This window comes from Tinamus guttatus, unplaced genomic scaffold, assembly GCF_059628265.1.
Source record: "Tinamus guttatus ecotype Peru unplaced genomic scaffold, ASM5962826v1 Tinamus_guttatus_pri_ptg000153l, whole genome shotgun sequence".
Lineage (NCBI taxonomy): Eukaryota > Metazoa > Chordata > Aves > Tinamiformes > Tinamidae > Tinamus > Tinamus guttatus.
In genome coordinates this window covers 1189088-1209197 of record NW_028288687.1, presented here as the reverse complement: position 1 = coordinate 1209197, position 20110 = coordinate 1189088, and the positions used below count along the sequence as shown (strand labels likewise).

Here is a 20110-nt window from a genome sequence, read left to right as displayed (position 1 = left end):
TCTTCATCTTTTTTTGTGTGCGTATGGAGGACAACACACAGGACAAGCAGAAATATTTAAATATTTTTTTTTTACTGGTGTCTTAGTGTAACTGGCTATATTGAGAGCTGTTGAATACTTGGTAAACAAACGGGAAGGGTATTTTGTTGTTGACTTTGTTGTTGTCAACTATTATTAGTATAGAATAAAATCAAGAAAGTGTATTTTTTGACTGTCTACTGTCTCTGATAAGAGTGTATCTAATCAATTCTCCCTTCGATTTTTTCTCCCTTCAAATTTTTGTAACCAGGTTATTCTAGGTTGTTTTGAGTAATTCCAAGAATACCCTTCAACATGCCTGAAAATCCTGCAGCAGGTATGTAGTCTAAAAGACTGCTTTTGCTAAGCAGTGAGAAATGGAGCTGTGTTCCTAACACGTACCGTTTTGTGGTACAGATAAACAGCAGGTGCTGCAGATCCTTGACCGTCTGCAAGCAAAACTCCGTGAAAAGAAAGATGCTCCACATAATGAAAACCTGACTCTTCTCCGTAACACGCTAAGGAGCCCTTTGTTCAACCAGATTCTGACTCTCCAGCAATCCATCAAGCAGCTGAAGGAACAAGTGAGTGCAAAATAACAATTGTTGGTGTGATGATAACTGTATTTAACTTGGAACTTAAAACAGGATATGTAGGTGGGTGTTAATGAGGACACTGTTGTTAGTAGGCTGTTATTCGGTGTGATTGAGTGCTGTCTTTAAGTTGGTATCTGCACAGTCCCTTCTGAAATAAGAGCTATTGCAACATACTGTAGTCATGGGGGCAGCATGCTTTGAAAGGTATGCAGAAGAGGCAGGAGCTGAGAACCACATCAATCTCGAAACAGGCATCAGCAGCAACAGGCATCAACTGCGGCAGCGTGAGTTCTGAACACAGTGGGAACTGGGGCCCTTTGTTTTTCCCAGAAGCAAACTGCTGTTTATCAACTGACTGGCAGCATCTTGCCTCTTTAAAAGACGGCATCGCCTGGTTCCTGCTGACTTGTACAAGCATAGTTAACCTGCTTGGGGAAATAAAATCTAGAAAACCACCCTTGAAGGTTTGCCAAGCACTGATGTAGACATATCCGAGTTAGCTTTAAGTGAGTTAGCTCCAGCAGCAGAAGGGACTTGTGTGGATTGGTTTATAATGCCATCTGGCACTTGCATCCCATGGACACGGGCATCGACGACACTTCTGTATGAACAGTTCTCATCATGCAATTAGCTATCAGGAATGCAAACTAAAATCAGGGTTGTGGTGCTGTTATTGCACCTCCCCACCTGCAAATATAGTGAGGTCTATAGGTCTTGGGAATGAGGCCACCTCGCCATCATTTCCAAACGTCCTGCATGTGTTGTGCATGCTCCTATGTGGGTGACATGGCAGTGCCATTCATTCTCCCTTCTTCCCTTGTTCATGTTGTTGCTGTATCTGTTCAAACCTCTTCCTTCCAAAACTTGGATGCATGTTGCTGCAAGCGATTAAGTAAAAATAATAATAAACTGAAAATACAAATAAATCTAGGATGAAGTTTTGTAGCCGTGGTGTAATGGATTTCACGCTCAGAATGTTCATAACTAGCAAATTTAGATGTTTATCAAAATGGATTTTTTTAAAGTGTTTTCTCCCAATGCACGATGAACAGTTTCATTCAGGAAAAAAATCTTCAGTTTGCTGTGTCACATTGGTAGTATTTTTACACTCCTGTGTTATCTGCCAAGACTGGAAACTGAACTGCCAGTTCTAGCAATAGTAGTGTGTAGTAGTTGGTTTGTACTTTAGTTTCTCTGGGGAGACATAGCACAGAAGCAGATCCTTGGCTCCTGAGTCCCAAAATCACATGAAAATTGTGATTCCTGTGCCCAAACTGTCTAGGTTTGCCTGTTGATTGCAGCAGTGCCTCTTTCATATTTCATGCTTGTCTGTGTATTTTTCCTGGGCGTAACGGTAAAAAGAGGGAAATGGGCAAGGATGGGGAAGAAGCGTGACACAGATGGAGAAAATTAGTGCGATAGAAACAGCTGAAATCTTTGAAAAACTTCCTTCTGAAAAAAAAAAAGATTAAAATTTGTAGTATATTTCTGTGAATGCGTAGATATAAACTTGTATGTGCTTGCTTCATTGTCAATCTGCAGAAAAAGGTCCTATACATACATATCTATTCTTATGTTTCAAGTAGTTTTATTACATCTGTGTTTGTTTTCAACAGCTAAATTACATGCCTCCGAACCGTTCAATAGATTTTGATTTTACCAAGAGAGGGCTCCTGGTGTTTGCTGACAAATCAGTTGCTAATGGGAGCTTGTGCACACCTTGCAATTCGCCCGAACCTGGAGCATCTCCTTTCGCAGCAAACCTAGGAGTTAATGAATTTAACACGATCATCCAACAGATGGCAAAGGTAAGGCTCTCAACTCCACAAGACTTATTTTCCTCTAAAGTTAGACTTTTCCATGTGTGCCTGTGGAGTACTTTGCCAAACGCATTTCTGTGTTGTGTATCTGAGAACCAGTAAGAGTCTAGAGCTGCTGAGGATAATTTTTCCCCATGAAAGATACCATCAAAAATGGAAAGTTTTTCTTTGCCATTTTTTTTTGTTTTGTTTTAGTCTCCATCAAACACACCAACATAGAAAAGAAATTTCAGTTTCCAGAAAACATTTTTTGGCGTTTGCTGACCCTTGATTGAAAATGGACATGTTCTGCAGAAACCTGTTTGGATGGAAAAAGGCTTTTTCATTAAGTACATTTTGATTTGGAAACTTACCAGCTTTGTTGATATTTGAACAGTACAAACGATTAAAAGAACCAGTGTTTAATATTTTATTTAGCTCTTCATTTAATTTTTCTTAACTTCATCAGACAGATGCCGATTTTGCTAACATGTGATGTAGCATGTACCAGCTGCTTATGGAGAATTATACAGGTGCAGACATTCACCCATGTGGAATTGGCATTTATACCATGAATGTATTGTTCTGTGTTACTTTGAACCATTAATTTAATTGGTTAGTCGTGCCTTTCTATATTAAGTAACTGTTGCTAATTGACTACCTTAATGTAGCTGTAATATTTTGAGCATAACTCTTCTCATTAGTGTGTCATTAACTAATCCAATAAAAGATTTAGTGGTAGAGACTGCACATTATTTTGGATAAAACAGCTGTGATATAAGTGCTTTCTCTAAGTAATACTTCCCAATAAACAACCCCAGAAATTTTGTATTAGAACTGAAAAGGTACCTGGAAAAACAAATGTTTTTAGCATCAAGTGTGAAATGGTAGGGAGGGGAAGGAAATTAATTTCTTTATTTAAAAGCTGCAATCTTTTGAACACGAACCTAAAAAAGGTTTGCATTAAAAGCAAAAGGAGCCAAAGACAAGTAATTTAGTTTAGCTGTGCAGTATTTCCAGAAATCCCAAATATATTGCTCTAGACAGCACTTCGTTCATAGTTTTCATCCAGTTTGGAATTCATCTCATAATGTGAATGAAGTGTGAAAGCAGCTTTTAAATTCCCTGAGGTTTCAGAACCTCAGAGTCCTTGCATATCCAATACTCCGTTATATTAAAAATAATAAATGGAGAAGCTTTTATAGAAATAACATATTCAGTATTTTGCCTTTGTTTAGTCTTAGGAGGAGAATAATTCTCATAGTGTTCATAAATTTTAAACTAGCTCATTCTGTTGCGTTAAAAATTAGTAAAACTTTTTCTTTTTTACTAGGGCAGACAAATAGAATCAATAAAGATAGAAAAGCCTTCTGTTGGAGGTCTTGGATTTAGCGTGGTCGCCCTTAAAAACCACAGCTCGGGAGAAGTTGGTATCTTTGTGAAGGAAGTGCAGCCAGGAGGCATAGCTGACAGGTGAGACTTTTACACTTACATCTTACTTCTCCAGTGAAATACTGTAAGTTTAAACCATGATTTTCATATCGAAGACCTCATCAGACTCATGTCTTTGTCTGGGTCAGTCAGGTGGGATATTTTGTGGGAGGTAGCTTGAGTTCTGTCTGTTCAACTAAAACTCATGTTTCAGGGACCAGATCTTCAGATGAGTTTTAAATATCCCAGCCATTCATAAATGGAATTTCCAGGAATCGCTCAAGAGAATCTGGGGTACTGATTATAAAACAAAGAAAACTCACAAAAGAATACAGGGAAAATAAAATTAGCCTCTGAATTATTATCCATTGTATCCCTGGAAGATGTTCTTTCCCCCCCTTTTTTATTATTTGTGTGCATATGACAATGCTTTTATTTATAGTTGGTTTTACTGTTTTTCCTGTGCAAATTTAGATCCAGTCCTCCTGACAGATCCCTGCACAGATGTCATTATAGAATCAAGGCTTCAGGCAGTTTTCCCCCATATTGTCTGTGGGTTTTTGCCCAACAACAAAAGACAGAGCAATCCTTTAAAAATAAAATGTGATTGTAAAACCACAAGAGTTGGCATGAGACAAATACGGTGTTTGGAATTATGTTTAAAGAAAATGTGTCTAGATTTCAAGTCACTGGTGTCACTTTTTAAATAACACATGTCAGGAAGTGCCAACGCAGGATGACAAAAAGAGTGGGGAGAGGTTGGAATGATAATGGCTATGGGCCCGCAGAGAACACATCATAGAGCACTTAAAGAAAAGCATATTAGGCTCTTTCAAAGTGGAGACAGATGGACTGATCCGGATGTCAAAGGAGGGTGAATATCTCACGTTAGGATTTGATGACCTGCTGCTTGCTTTCTTTGATGAAGGAATCTAAAATATGGTTAGTGCCTGAAAAAAAGAGATTTCAGGGAAAGTTCTTAAATATTGCACGAGAAAAATGAAGTTTAAAATGTGTTAGCTAAGATGTGCAGTTTTATTGTTTGGGGGTTTTATGAATTTCCCTAGCGTGCTTCCAGTTTTTCTTCTGAGACAAGATCTCCTGGTGAATTTTGGATTCCTACAGAGCTTTGAAGGAAGTGTCTGTCTAAGTAACAGTTTGGTCTCGTGCTCAGAATGAATATTTAACAAAGCAGATGAATGATCGTTTCTCTCTTGTCACAAATCTACATTCATTGCTGGGGTGAATTAACTGAGATTCATACTTTTACAACGTACTATTTATACTACAGTATAGTATAAACTGAGCTCCCTATTGCCCAAAGGAAGTTTGATGTGTGAAGTTTGATACTGTAAATTTTTTTTGAATACCATATAAACATATTTAGGCTAAGTAATGATGCAAAACAGTATCATAGCCTGAGTTTTGAGTACTTGGAGCTAGTGTCACATAGTGTGGACAGTAATCAAGAATGATTTGTTGTTCCTTATATAACTACAAAAAATGATTTTTGTGCCCTATAACTCATAATCAAGAAAGAATAGGGGAATCTTTCAAGTAGAAGCAGTGGAAGAAATGTAGTCAACTAGTATACCGTGGCAGTGTTGCAACAAAATTTGCTTTGGTTGGTCTGTTTGGGACAATGTGGATCGCATGTAATTTTTCTGTTGCTAGAGACAGCTTAATAAGCAGATTTTCCTTTATATAAATGGTGTAACCTTGCACAACTGTGTATTCTGCATGCTCCTATTGAGATTACGCTAGCCTCTAATGAAGTTACTGCGCAGCGCTTTAAAATTTCTTTCGTTGTTTTGTTAAGGGATCAAAGACTGAAGGAAAATGACCACATACTGGCCATTAATTGCACCCCGTTGGATCGGAGCGTTTCCCATCAGCACGCCGTGGCGCTCCTGCAGCAATCCACGGGATCCCTGCATCTGGTCGTTGCTAGGGAGCCAGCTCAAGGAAACAGCAGAACTTCGGCCGTCTCACCCAGCGATATAAATCCACCTGAGACTGTGAGTTGTTGCAGTGCTGTCAAAATCAGACTTTGAACTGTGATGGACTCTCTAATAGTTGTAGCTGTGTTAGCTGGCTTTTTCTGCTTTTATTTTTTAATCGGGTTTTGTATGCAGTGGCGTTTGACTGAGACTTATCCTGGAGTAATTAGAATGCTTCCTTTGCAAAGCTGCATGAAGGTGTTATAAAATAGATCCGGGCTCTTTATGGGCTAGCAGAAGCTGTAGTAGGTCAACATATTTTTAGCAGCAGGGTCTGCAATTTATGAGTATACCCAGCTGAAACCTTATTGTGCTCAGCAATTAAAGATGTGGCTCTGATTACACCTTAAAAGAGGGTAAACACAGCTTATCTTGAGCACTGCTTGAAATATCCCAACCCATTAAAACTTGAATTGCTGAAAACAGGTTTTTGTTTGTTTGTTTTTTTTTTTTTTTTTTTCAAGCAAAGACAAAGCTGTTAAGGGAACCTCTGAGTTCTTGTTTGTCGATTTAATTATTTTAATCTGTAAATGTCATTGATTGTTAACCCTTTAATTTTCTTGAACAGGGAGAGATTGTCACCTGGAGGTCTAATAAGCCAGGGCTGAACTCGCATCTGTGTTCAAACTGTATGGTCCAGGTGGCTTCCCTGAATTTGTTTGAGCTGCACACCTAAATCCAGGGCTTGCAATATTAGAATTTTAATTTATTGTACAAGTAGGTTTCAATGAAAATCTGGTTAGAGTGCTGCTTTTCCTTATTCTCAGTAATTATTTCCCTCATGATTATTACAGAGCTAGTGAAATCTGAAGGTTTTAGTGGATAATCAATATTGTTTATTGCACTGAAAATTTTAAAGAATTAAACTTTAACTGCTTTTTCATTGAAAGATCTGCACTGAACAGACTAACAAAATAAAATACAAATATATATCTCTACGGGGGGTCTTTAAACTTCTTTTATGATATTTAACTGGCTTTGGCAAAGATTTTCAGTGTGCTAATAAATCCTTTATTCACAGAAGACTTAAATCTGCCTACTTTGCTCCATTTTGGTTTCTATGAGATATTAATCTGACAGAAACATTGGCTGCATTTGGGTTGCTTAACAGCTTTGTTATTTTGAGGTTGTCTAGTAGAACACAAGGTCATGATAGAGTGTAGCTTGGAAACATGCTTCCAATTCAGCATGGCAAAACTTTGTATTGTGCTGTTAATTCGGCATGTACTAGTGTTTAGGGTATGGAGGGTGTTTGGAGGATAAGTGAAATAACAGAAATAAGAAGCTGGGCAACAGTAAATGAGAACTAGGCCAATGCGAGCTCCTTTCTTCTGTTTTTTTTCCCCCTGTTTGCAGTATTCCTGATTTATGGGAAGCTAAAAGGATAGTTTTCATTTTGGCAAGAAAATTTTAAAATTGCTTTTTCTTAGTGTGCTGTTACGAAAGTGAAGGACAAAATGTATGTTTAAAAACAGATGAGAAATCCCACTGAGTTTTTATTAGGAAATGAAACTGACTGTCCAAAATCCTGTATATCTCCAATATGTGGGGCAGAAAGAAGATTGTTTTGGTTAATTCTCATCATTACCACTACATGTGAAAGTGAGAAACATTAAAAATCAGTTGAAATTAAAATCTCCTGTTTTTTATTAATTGCAGATTCATTGGGGCCACGTCGAAGACGTTGAGCTGATTAACGACGGTTCGGGATTAGGCTTTGGAATTGTAGGAGGGAAGTCGAGTGGTGTGGTTGTACGAACAATTGTTCCTGGGGGATTGGCAGACCGGGTAATTTGTTATATTATGTCACTTCTTGTTTGATTGTAAAGTGTAATTAACTGCTTTTGACAGTCTTAAAATAAACTAATATACTTCAACAAAGGGAAGCTGATAGCATCGAAGTCTGAATGCCAACGTGTACATTACAAATAAATATGTGAAAGGTATGATTGAGGAAAAAGTCAATACCTGATGTGCATTAAGTTGTTTCTCAGACATGTTTTGGCTTTCCTAAAGTTGTAGAACATCCAGAAATTTTGAAATTTTGTCCAAGTTGTTCTAATACTTTCAATACTTTCAACCTTTGGTCGTCCTGGGAGGACAAATACTCCTAATAGATTTGCTTATTCTTGGTAAAACTTGATATGTTTGGCAACATCTGTAAGGACAAACTGGAGACGATTCTCAGGCAAGAGAATCTGCGCCATTGAAGAAATCGTGTTGCAAGATCCAGCTTAAAAACGTCCCATCTCTGTACTGGTTTTAACTTTAAAGCCACTGGGGCCTGTGCCCTGCAGTCTGAGCAGATCCTGGAGGCACCTGGGATCAGTGCAGAGTTTTTTGTCGTTTGTGGTTCTTTGGAAGTTGTTCAGGTGCAGCTGGCAGCTTTGATTTGCTGGTCCTCAAAGACTCCGTGCCACATCTTGGGAGAAGGACACACGGATAGAAAACAGGATTTGGATTTTTAATGTGAGTTTGGTCATGACATGTTGTGGCATTGGAGCTCTGGAGCCCTAGGTCCAGACAAGACTGGGGGTAACATGCAAAAAGAGACAGCCTAAGATACCTTTGCAATATTCACCAGAAATGAAAACTGGAGGTTCAGAGAGCTTTATTGGACAGTAATAGTTGTCTGCCTCTCTCAGAACCTGCCACTTACACAATAATTAAGAGCCACTTATTTATAACACCTATTTTGCTGTAAGGAATAAAATGTTTTGGCCACAAATGACGCATGTAAGTTAAGAACTCATGTTGTTCTCGCCTGAAGGAGAGATCATCAAAAACCTTGAAAAAAATGGATATGTATACGTATGCATATGTGTTAAAAGCTGTGCGAGTTCGCCTTTCTTTTAAGAGAAACAGCACTGAGTGCTGTGTAAATGACTGTTCATGAGATAGTGGATCAACGCTAGCTGAAGGTTTGGACCCATGAATGCTTGCTTGCAATAGAAATAGCAATGTGTGAATCTTAATTGTCATGTAAACAGTGGTTTGTGTGTGGAGTCTTGTCACCTTCGGTGGAATTACTCTCTGGAGTAGCAACTAGTCATGTGAGAATAAAAATTGCAAGGATTATTGTATGAAACAACAGTACCTAACAGGCTATAAGATTATAAACTTTCTGCTGAGAAGCATAACCACTGGATTAGCAATAGTACTATTCAACCTGTTTAGCTTGCTTGGTATTTTTTGTTTAAAGTTTGATCTATCAATATTAAATTCTGTAGAAGAAAAAGGGCTTATTTGTGCAAACACTTCCTTGAATTATTAACGTTGCAATGCTGATTAATTCTGTGGTATTCTCATGGCTCACCTGGACATGAAAATGCCTGCACAGAAATTGAGATTTGTAATGTGAAAGCACTGATTCATGTACAGACTGGAAACTTTTATTTTTGCGATTTTATTTATGTTTGAAGGATGGGCGGCTGCGGACAGGAGATCACATCCTACAGATTGGTGGGACCAACGTTCAAGGAATGACCAGCGAACAAGTTGCCCAAGTGCTGAGAAACTGTGGGAACTCTGTTAGGATGGTAGTCGCAAGAGACCCAAAGGGTGAAATCACAGAAACTCCACCAGCTCCTTTGAGCTGGCCAGTTAGTGCATTACCCTCCTTTCAAAATGGGAATGTAAGTATTTGATTTTATTTATGACATTTTAAAGCATGTTTGTGGCTTGTGATCAGAGAGGAGGAGGAGAATGGAGCGTTCATGAGACCTAAAGTGCTTTTCCTCATTTGAGTTTCCAGTATCATATATATGTTTTTAAGTGGTCATTATTCTTGCCCTACCTTCTATAATTTTTCCCTTTCTCTGGTGTGCTGTAAATGCCTATAATCTTGGGGTCAGAATGACCAGCCTTACAGAATTTATTTCGAAGTGAATGATTTAATTACCAAGACCATAAACGTTATCAATAAATGGCACTCTTAGTTGTCCTTCATAGCTCATTACGTTTTTACTAATCAATCATTTGTTAAGTGGATTTAAAAACTTGAATGTGAATTTTCCTAGTCTAAAATCTAGTGCTGTGGCCAGAGCAGAATTATTCAGCACAATCATCTTTTCTATGAAACATAAGTGTAATGTTTTCATCGTCTACGCTACTGTCTGTGATAGGAAATATATCTAAAAATTTTGAAACTTGTTTTAGCAAATCTTATCATGGTCATATCAAAGTCTCTTGTTTTTGAAGTCATTCTTTTCAGTTTTGAGTAATTAAAATCAACAAATGCTACACTAAGTGTACAGTAGGTCTTGAAACATAAACAAAGCTGTGCTTGTGCACCATCTGCTGCTACTGTGCTGCTTAGATTTAGGTGTAGAATTCAAGTAGCCTTTTCTTTCTTGTCTAATTTCTTGACTCTAACTTAAGAGTCCTTTTTTTTAAAGCCCCAGTTTTAAGGGTGAGATTAGCAGTTGTGGTGTTGCATATTTGGGCCCAGTCTCTGCAAAGGCAGCCGTTAGCTGTGGGAAGGAGAAAAGCTCCATGTCTCTTGGAAATGCTGCTGTAAGTGAAGCAGAGAGGTTGTGGGTCCTTCACAAGCTCTTCTCAGAAGAGACTGCTGTATTTAAAGTGAGATCTTACCTAATTCTCTGGGGGGGGGGGGGGGCGGGGAAAATGACACTAGTAGAAAATCAACATAGTTATAAAACATTTCTTATTTTTCTGGCTGGATTGAATTTCCCAAAGTCTGTATTTGGGAAAAATAACCTGGTTCTGATTGCTGTCCCCTGTACAAACTATTATTTTTCTCTCTTTGCTTCAGAATGATCTGATTTGTTTAGCAGCTTGTTTCATTGATCAATCCTGAGCTGCAGATTCTGCAGTTCTCTAAAATGTTATTTCTGGGTGTCTTTTCAGTGCAATTAAAAAAAAAATCTTTGCATAACTGCATCTGTTTCTGAACATCATCTATTGCTTTCTAAATTCATGGACAATGCACGTTTACATTTGAGTAAATCCCTCTCTGCTGTGACAATAGATTTGCTGAAGTCAGGAATGGTGGCTAATCTGAGTCCATTTATTAGTTATTTTCTTACTCTACCCTTCAGCTTGTGTTTGATTCACAACAGAGCTTGCTTCAGTAGTCTAGTATTTCCCTCTGACTTCTGAGCACTTTTACTAGTTGTAAGCTTTGGAGTAGCAAAAGTTTTTCTTTTTCTTTTTTCTTTATGTTTTTTTCCTTCCTCTTAGGATTGTATGCAAATGATTAGAAATGCTTTTTTACATGTTTGGTCTGTTTTCTCTGTCCATATATGCACAAGAAAACAGCTATGCTATTGGTATTTTGCAAGATATTGCCTGCAATATTAGCAGCTTGCTTGTCCTGACTGCCTTTAGGACTCTGTGCCGTGATCTTTGCAGCCTCCGCTTCCCATCTCTTTGCGTGCTGCCAGTAACATCCCTCCGGGAGTGTTTCTGCAGAGTAGAGCAGTGGCGGTGAAGAACTCATGCCAGAATAGCAGGACTCTGGAGACCATAGGTCCATTTCAGATGTCACTGAAGGCTCGGCTGCTGTCTTGATTCCCTCTCCTGAAGATAAGTGACAGAGCACAGAAACCATCTTCATCCCCTCAGTGCCTTGTGGAATGAGAGAGCTGGAAACCATTTAGGCAGCTGGCTTGTGGAGGCAGGTGGGAGGTAGCTCTCTGCTGGTTTCTCTTTCAGCTAAAGGTGAAACGGCCATAACAGCAGTTTTACCTCCTTTTGGTAGAGGTTCCTCCATAGCTGACACTTGACTGGCATTTGATTTAACTTTTCTTGGGCCACTGTGTTCTCAAGAAACCTTTTCCTTTTTCCAGCTCTGTGCTAATTGTGTTTTCAGTGATAGCAGCTGTCCTGACTTCATTCCCTCCAAGAGCCCTTAGTCTGATCATGTGCTTGTTTTTGATCACATTAATATGAGCAGATAGATTATTGAAAGTCTACAAGAACTCCTTTTATGTTAATTTATGCCTTGGTATGCCCCTGTGTGGGGATATATGTGCTTGCTCATTTTTCTCTTCTGAATCAGCCGTGTCTTTGGGGTGGCCTCATCCTGAACTCCTCATGTATGTGTTCTGTCTTGTACTTCCAATTTTTACTGGTCAGGCTACACTGGTTGCACAGTGGAACATAATGAAGCCAACTTTTGGAGGACTCGTGTTCTGAGCACTTCTTTGGAGTTGGGATCACTTGCACATTTCCTGTCCTGAAATAGCTAGAGACTTCTGGGTTTTGTTATTAATGAGAACAAGCAGAGGGTTCAAAGAACAGGTTATGTGCTTTTTTCCTTTTTTTTTTTTAGTAGTGAGAAGTCTTATCAGATTAACAATAAGCTGTTTATAGTATAATATTTTTCTGTCCGAAAAATAATTTTCATTGAATGCAAACTCTAGTGTGTCTTTAGCTTCATGTTGCCTTTGACATTCCAGTGGCTTCCAGTGCTCTTTGGTGGAGTTCAAATCAGAATAAGACTGTATCAAACTCCTTAATCTTATGTCTGCAGGGTGTAATTTCTATCTTGGTGTCTAGCATAAAGACAAAAAATACACTTATGCATCTACATGGTTACCTATATGCATTTAGATAGAGAGCTCCATCCATAATAGAGATATGCCTACTATGTGGGTGTGAGGCTTTATCTCCCCCAGTGAAAGAAATCAATTTCAGTTATGGGATTATTTTCACGCTATTCCTTGTTTCCTTAGTCGGTGCCTCCCTGGCAGGTAGGTCCCTGGCACTGCTTGTCAGGACAAAAGGCACAAAATAAATTTTCAGAGCATTTAGGATTTCTGCTGCCTTTAGAGCTGGACTGGAAGGTTTGCTGCTACTAAGTGGCAATGGAATCAAGGGAAAATGTCCCCTTGTCTAATGGAAACCTTTGTTTTCAATAAAATACACACTTTATGCCTCTGACAGGTATGTGGAAAAAATAATAGCAAAGAATTTGAAAAGCAAATAATGACTTTAGTGATACCTTGCTTTCAGCAAATGTTAGGTATTTCTTTTCTGCAAATGTGATACTTCTTGGAGTAGGAAGATCAAAATCACTGCTAACTTTTGAAGAGCTTAACCTGCAATTTGCTAATGGTACTGAGAATTCACAGACTTCATTGTCTTGTGCTTTATTTATAGGATAATAAGGACCTTTTTGAGACCTATGATGTCGAACTTATAAAAAAGAATGGGCAAAGCCTGGGAATAACGATTGTTGGATATGCTGGCATGTGTGATACAGGTGAGTTTGATGTGGTTTAGGAAAGTCTAGGACAGGGACATCTCAAACACCCATTATTTGCTAACAGGAGAATGAACTACACTTCCTTGAAGCGAAGTAAACTGCAAAATCTGTGGAAAAAGATACTTGGAGAGCTTGCTGCAAAGTGCACTTCAGCCACAAAATTGTTTGAGTTGTAGTTAGCTTAGGAATTGATTCTTATCAAACTGCTGGACTGTGATCATAGCTGTGCAAGTCTTTAAACTGTAACAGAGTTTCTGCATGTGTGGAGTCCAGCGTAGTCAGATTCCTCTCTTCACTGCTGCTTATTTTGCCCAGGGTGCATATAACATTTAGATGATACGTTTTAAGAAGAGGCTCCAAACAGCATCAGATGTCCCCAGATCGCATCAATTTTTGAATGGCATCTTCAGTACATACAAAATAGCTCGCCGTGCACTTTCATTTATTTAATGAATTGTCAGTGTGAGGGTAGAAATGATCAATCAGATTAAGCAGCCCAGCTCTCTGCCAGGCAGGCGACACGGAGGCTCTTTGCTGTGCGTGATGTGTGTGCCACCTTCGCGAGGTGATTTACTTCTTTGTGACAGATGGCTGATTCCGTGTCTGAATTCTGGGAACAGATTAAAATATCTGTGCTCAGATATGGAAACATGGAATCAGGTTTTTTTCTACATACGTTTTAAATTAGAGCTATAAAATCATCTTTCAATTGTTAACTCCATGAAAGATAATCTTTTTAATATCAACTCTCCTGAATATCTGGTGTTGCATGAAGAGGAAGTGTTTTTCTCTCCTCCCCTTTCTTGTGGGAGTTGAGAAAATATTCTGGGAGTAGAAAAAGCAAGTTGCAGCTGGCATTGCTAACACTGCCCTCATTCCTGGCACATCCTGTGGTGTCACCCCTCAGAAACTCGCAGGTGAGGGCAGTTGGCAGCGGGAATGACGGGTCAGGGAGCACGTGCGTGGCAGTGACAACAAGCAGGGCTTGTGGTGTGACTGCAGGGGCTTTGCTGAGTGTGGATCACCCCGCTTGGACAGGTGGGTGTAGGCAGGTCTGAGGAAGGTTAGTGAGAACAGGATGGATGATGCGTCAAGATTCACTCAGACTACGGGTCAGCATGTCTTATTTATTGGGGGGCGGAAAGGATTAATGTTGCAACTGATTGTTTTCACTGTGTTCCGTGTTGTGTTCCTTTTTTATTCCTTGATTCTAATTTAAAATTAGAATTAATAACCAAATTTGGCAAAGGACAGCTTCTCTGATTTCCATGTTTCTTCTTTTTCATTAAGTTTTAAAGTACTAAAGCTGTAAGAGGATAGATTGAAGCCTTGATCAAAGTACTTAAGCATATGCTTTACTTTTAGCTTAGGTAGTCCTATTGAAATCAAATGCAGCATGGATTTGAGTGATTGTGGCTTAAAGCCTGTGTAAGCCCAAGGACGAATCCATGGAGGAGGTGGCCTTCTGTGAGCCACATTAAGGAAAAATTATAGAGGTCAGCGCCCGGGTGCTGGTGTCAATGGTGTTCTCTCTATCAGAGCTTTTTGGTTGTTCTTAACAGTCAAGCTACATAAGAGGTACGTGCTGAATGTCAGCGATTTTGCAGAATCATGGCTCTATGCATTAAAGTCTGTGGAAAAAAAAAACTGTAAATAAAAACTTTTTTTTTTAAGTTAGGATAATGTACTTTCTTTTTTTTTTTTTCTTCCTCTCTTCCCTCAACAGAACCTTCAGGGATTTTTGTGAAAAACATAATACCTGGTAGTGCTGCTGACCATAATGGCCAAATTCAAGTTAATGACAAAATTGTTGCTGTAAGTAAAATATTCTGCTCCTACATTGCTTTAAAACTAATGCTTCATTGCATATATCAGAATTAAAAAGAAAAAAGTGTAGTGGTAAAACCTTTTTAAAATTAACCAAACCTTGCCTTCTTTGCAGCCTGTTTGTTTAGATAGATACTGTAACAGAAATGAGCTTTGATTTGCTCTAGTTAAAATATTGCTTTATATTCAAAGAAGTAGTAAACAGTAGTTAGCTCTAAAATAGACACGCATTTGGGAGCGGAGAGTCTTGGCTTTTGGCCTAAATTAAAAAGGAGCAATATCGGGTCCTGTTGAAGTCAATAGGATCTGAGGATGGATAAGATTTTGCAGGAAGTGCCATGTTGCTTATGGTTCCTCATGAGTGTATAGCATCGTGTGGATACCATCAAAATATTAATAGTTGCAATTTATGTTTAAAACCCAAGCTTTAAATGTATAAAAATTAAAAACTGAGTAATGGCCAATTTTGCATTCACAGTACAAACAGTAATGAATTGAATGCTCTTTTCATTTTACAAAATCATCTGCATAGAAATCTGATTTTAAATTACTTGGAAGATGTGAGCTGTGCCAGATCTCCCAAAGTCAGCATCTCTTTTACAAGAGCAAAATCTGATGCAGCCTTGTGCTTTTATCTGTGGTTTTGCAGGAGAAGGCCCTACAGTGGCTGATCCAACAGTGAGATGAATGGCATATTTCTGGTGTAAACTGAAGCATCTGAATCCCGCCAAGAATTAGGCTGTCTAGAGTGGATTATATGCAGTTATTTTCGTAGGTTTTATGTGTGGACATGTTATGAATATAGGAAAAATGTACAATGATTATGAACTCAACAGACTTCCATTTTGACTACTTTTCCTGGGAGTCATGTGCAATGCTCTTCAAACTGCTCCTCTTTAAAAGATAAATAAAAATAAAATAGAATAAAAATTTGGCAGGGGAGGGATAGTTGGTTTAGTGAATTCCTGTGTTGCGGTTTCCTCATGAGCGCAAAATAAATTACTAGAGTACTTTCTTCTTAAAAGGCGTTTTTAGAACATGGAACAATTCACAAAATGATGTAATGATTTTTTTTTAAATAATACCCTCTTTAGGTGAATAACTTCTGGAAGGAATATTACTTATGGGGAAGGTGCAGTATAAGAGTGTACTGTAATTGCTCTAATGTGACGATTTCTTGTCCTAGGTTGATGGAGTTGATATTCAGGATTATACCAACCAAGAAGTGGTGGAGGCCTTGCGTAACACAGGACAGGCTGTGCGCCTTACCTTGCTTAGGAGGAAACTCTCTTCTGCTCTTTCATCAGAAAGACCATTAGACAGAGGTAATCCTTTTTATCTTTTCAGTGCTGCACTCAATTTGCAGTGACCCAATTATTTAATTAGAACTAGATTCCATGTCATCTTATGTCTACACTGTGGAAGATGAGATACTTAAGAAGGAATGGAAGGAAAGAGAAAAGAGCTCAAAAAAACTGAGTACAAACCTCTTGTGCAGCAAACAAAAAAGGTATCGATGAGGAGTAGTTGCTACTTCGTATCTTTTGCACCATCTGTCTTGCATTTTCTTTCCCTATGTCCTCCCCTTCCTCTTGCATTCACAGTGCAGCCAACTATTCCAGCCAACTGTCCCTTGGAGCTATAGGGATTGAAACTAGCGTGAACTAGTGTAAGAGTGAGGAAAACCAAGAACAGAGGGATAATCTTCAAAATGAAAAGAAACTAAGTCCACATAAAACAGCTGGATAGAATATTTTGCAGCATCTCTTCCATGTCTTAAGTTTTTTTCTTCAATTAGTGTCTATTCTGATGGTCTGTCATGGCTTGCTTTGGCTTTAGGTTTAGATCTGTAGCACCCATTATTTAGGTTCCTGTGAAGTGAAGCTTTGTCTGTTAGAGCTGCCCTCATCTGGCAGCTTGGTCAGAACCCACCTCCAGGTCCTTCAGCCTGGGCCCTGGGCTGCAATGTCCCCCCTCAGGAGCTCTACCTGAGTTAGGGGCTGCTGAAGTGCTGGAGATGGCTGCAGCAGCAGGCACAGGGGATCACATCTTACTACACCTTGTCTCCATTTGCAGGTTGTTTCCCACACACAAGCCCTGCCTCATCTGCCTTGCTCCAGTTTGCTTTTCCCATTTACAGTGCTCTGGGTCACTGGTATTTCCCAGGGTGCCAGATAAGCCCAGCCAAGTTGCATCAACCTCCCTGTGAGTTTCCCCACTTGGAGGGAACGTCTCGCGGTGTCTCCTGTTCCTAGAGCCAGCTCCTGTATCCTGTGGTCCCAGTGCTTTGTGTACTGCTTGCTCCCTTCCATGCTGCTATTAGAAACTAAGGTTAAATCTCGGGGGACACAATTTTCGGCTTGCTTGTCCTAAGCTTGCTAGCCAAACCAGAAAGTTACTGACTCCATCCTTATAGAGATAAATGAGAATCTCTTGCCTGGAAAAGGGAGAAGACCTGAGCCTGGAAACAGTAGCCACAAAGAGAGGAGTTCAAATAGTCATGCAGCTTTTTAGGGCAGTTGGACACAGGGACAAATCGCAGGAGAAAGGATTGGTTTGGTTTTTAGCTAACATCCAAATTGAGGTTGGAGGCCTTTCCAGAAGGCTTCAATTCCCCTACAGATTTCTGGGCTCATCTACAGGAACTTCTGGGTGAAATTCTACAGCTTGTGTTAAAGTCCGCATAAATTATCCTTATGCTTTGTAATTTCAAAGTTCTGTATATGTAATAGGGGATTCTAAATTATGGCTGTCAATGAATAACAATTTTGCTATGATTGTGGAAGATCTGTCAGTATTAAAGACAACCTGGAAATGAGAGAAATATAGCAGTTTCTATATTTCATTATGTTTTACTTTTCTGTCCAAGAGTTATAACCAGACATCCTGTGTTGTGACTTCTGCCTATTCCCAGAAATGGGAAGCCAATATGGAGATGCTGAGTAGCTAAGATGGGAGGTTATCAAAGCATTGTTTCAGCTGCATGAGTGCAAAGGCATATATGAATTATCATTTTCACTGGAGGAAGAATTTAAAGGCCTAGCAGCAGTGTGGGTAGCTGGTAGGACTACTAGGTAAGAAAATACTTAATACACAAAAAGTTCCACAGTATTCGGGGGGGGGGGTGAAAGAGGGATGTGCTGGCTAAATGCCACTGGACCTGCATAGTAAGTGCTCTCTTCTAGACTCAATAACAGTGGTTTTAAGTATTTTTTCTTCTTGCTGAAGTGAATGATCTATCTGTGGTCAATTCTTGATTACTCTTGATTGGGTTATCTTGTGTCACAGACTGCAGGTGTTTGCCATGATGCAAGGAGAACTTTCTCAGGAAGTTGCTACCTGTGCAAATAAGTCATCAATGCCAGGATCAGCTTAATCTGGGGAATAAAGTTGCTTTTACCTGGCTTGAAGCTAACAATCTTTGCTGGTTTCCAGGTGTGCCTTGGTGATCTCTCTTTTGCAAAGAGTCAGCTTGGACCTAACTGTATTTGAGCCCTTTCCACAGCAGGTCCAACCTGCTTTGGTATTGATCCACTGCCTCTCCATCTACCCTCCAAAACCCTGGTCTCAAGAGGAGCTGTTAAGTCATGGCCGGGTCACGAGTATGAGTGACTCCCCCTTAATTCCAGTGTTGTGCCACTCTCATCCTGTTCCTTGGAGCTCTGGCACAGGTTTTATTGCCTGCAATTACCAGCTCCTAGTTGGACCCATCCTGCTTTCTTGCAGAGCTGTGTGGAAATGCACACGCTGCATTTCCCAGCGCATCCTGCAGCAAGTGTATTATATTATTCCAAGCTTCCCCTCCGCTGATGCAATATGATAAGTTTTGTGTGGACAGTGTATCTTGGGATACCCAAATTTAAACACTGCAGATACTCTTGGTTTACATTTGAGTCCTGTCCTTGATAATATTTAGTATTGCTGGTTCTCATGGGACCTTTACAGAATCATGAAATGTGCATAATTTTAAAAGTGAGTGAAGAAACAGAGGCATTTAGTGCCCTAAAAGCACTGGTAAACAGATCTCACTGCTCGATTGAGCTAGTAGTGAAACATGCTTAAAGTTACAAGGTTCTGCAAAAGGCTTTTGCTATTGTAAAATGTGTGTGTGCACCTCTGCTTAAAAAGAGGAAGTATGTATTTGCAAACTTTGTTAATATTGAAATATGATACATATGTTTTAACACCATCATAATTAAGTGTCTATCACCATGTCCAAAATAAGCACCTATCTTTGGAATTTAAAGTTGGCCATTAAATTCTACTCCAAGGTGAAAATTTCAGGTCCTGACTAAACTCTGGAAATGCTTTTGAAAGTTTAATGCAAAAGATATGTTTTATAAAATATGTATTGCTTCCCTTTAGGCCTGGTTGTGTGAAATACTTATTCAAATTGTGTTTCCTGGATAGGTATTAAATGTAATTCTGCCCAGGCAAAACGGTGCTTAAACAGTTCTGTTACAAAGGCAACATGGATCAGAATTCAATGTATATGAGGCCTTAAACTTTCTGCTAGCAGGCTCGAGGCAATTAAGTTAACAGCTGCATCTGCAAGACTGCAGAGTGGGCAGAACTGCTTGTTTTCACCCTATGGCAGTATGCAAAACCCAAAGAGACGATGATGCTAGCCAGGAACTTAAAGAAGGTTGGAGAATAACATCTAGAGATGATAAAGGGAGTGTATTAATGAAGTGTAGTAGAGCACAGCACATCCTAATACAGAGAGTTTGTGAAATTGGGAGGGGATTGCAAGGAAAAAAAGGTTCCCATTTTGAAGATGCCAGCAATTTTGACAAGGAAAGATTATATTTACAATCAAATACAATACGTTTATTCTTGATAGCTGCTAAGAAAGCTGCATAGAAGTGCAGGCAGAGAGGCAGAACTCTAAATGTACTGCAGATCGTTGCCAGTGAAAGCTGATCCGGGGACATTTCCCTCTCCGAGGCCTCACGCATTGCAGAAGATGTAGTATGTATTTTAGGCCATGAGAAATCAATCCACATGAAACACTAGAAAGAAGTAAATTCCTATTTGCCATGTAGAAAAAGCTGTCTGTGAGAAAGGTGCATTGAAGTGAATTGGATGATACTATTGGAATTAAGTATATCTGATTCAAATCGCTTTCTGCAATATTTTCACAGTTTTGAGGAAGTTGTAAGCAGGGACCTTGAGGTCTGTTTGAAAGAAAGAAAGGGAGAACCTTTG

At 39.3% G+C, this 20110-nt stretch overlaps 1 protein-coding gene across 1 annotated transcript in view; it reads left to right on the top strand.

Annotated features, from left to right (window-relative positions):
• The first annotated feature begins 291 nt into the window (after nucleotides 1-291).
• PATJ (PATJ crumbs cell polarity complex component) overlaps nucleotides 292-20110 on the top strand; it is a 129782-nt gene continuing 109963 nt past the window's right edge. The window contains exons 1-10 of the mRNA XM_088522420.1: nucleotides 292-355; nucleotides 436-602; nucleotides 2231-2422; nucleotides 3747-3886; nucleotides 5664-5862; nucleotides 7504-7632; nucleotides 9267-9479; nucleotides 12970-13072; nucleotides 14802-14890; nucleotides 16089-16227. Of these exons, the coding sequence (XP_088378546.1) occupies nucleotides 334-355; nucleotides 436-602; nucleotides 2231-2422; nucleotides 3747-3886; nucleotides 5664-5862; nucleotides 7504-7632; nucleotides 9267-9479; nucleotides 12970-13072; nucleotides 14802-14890; nucleotides 16089-16227 (1393 nt within the window). The 5' untranslated portion in view covers nucleotides 292-333. The remainder of the gene's footprint in view (nucleotides 356-435; nucleotides 603-2230; nucleotides 2423-3746; nucleotides 3887-5663; nucleotides 5863-7503; nucleotides 7633-9266; nucleotides 9480-12969; nucleotides 13073-14801; nucleotides 14891-16088; nucleotides 16228-20110) is intronic.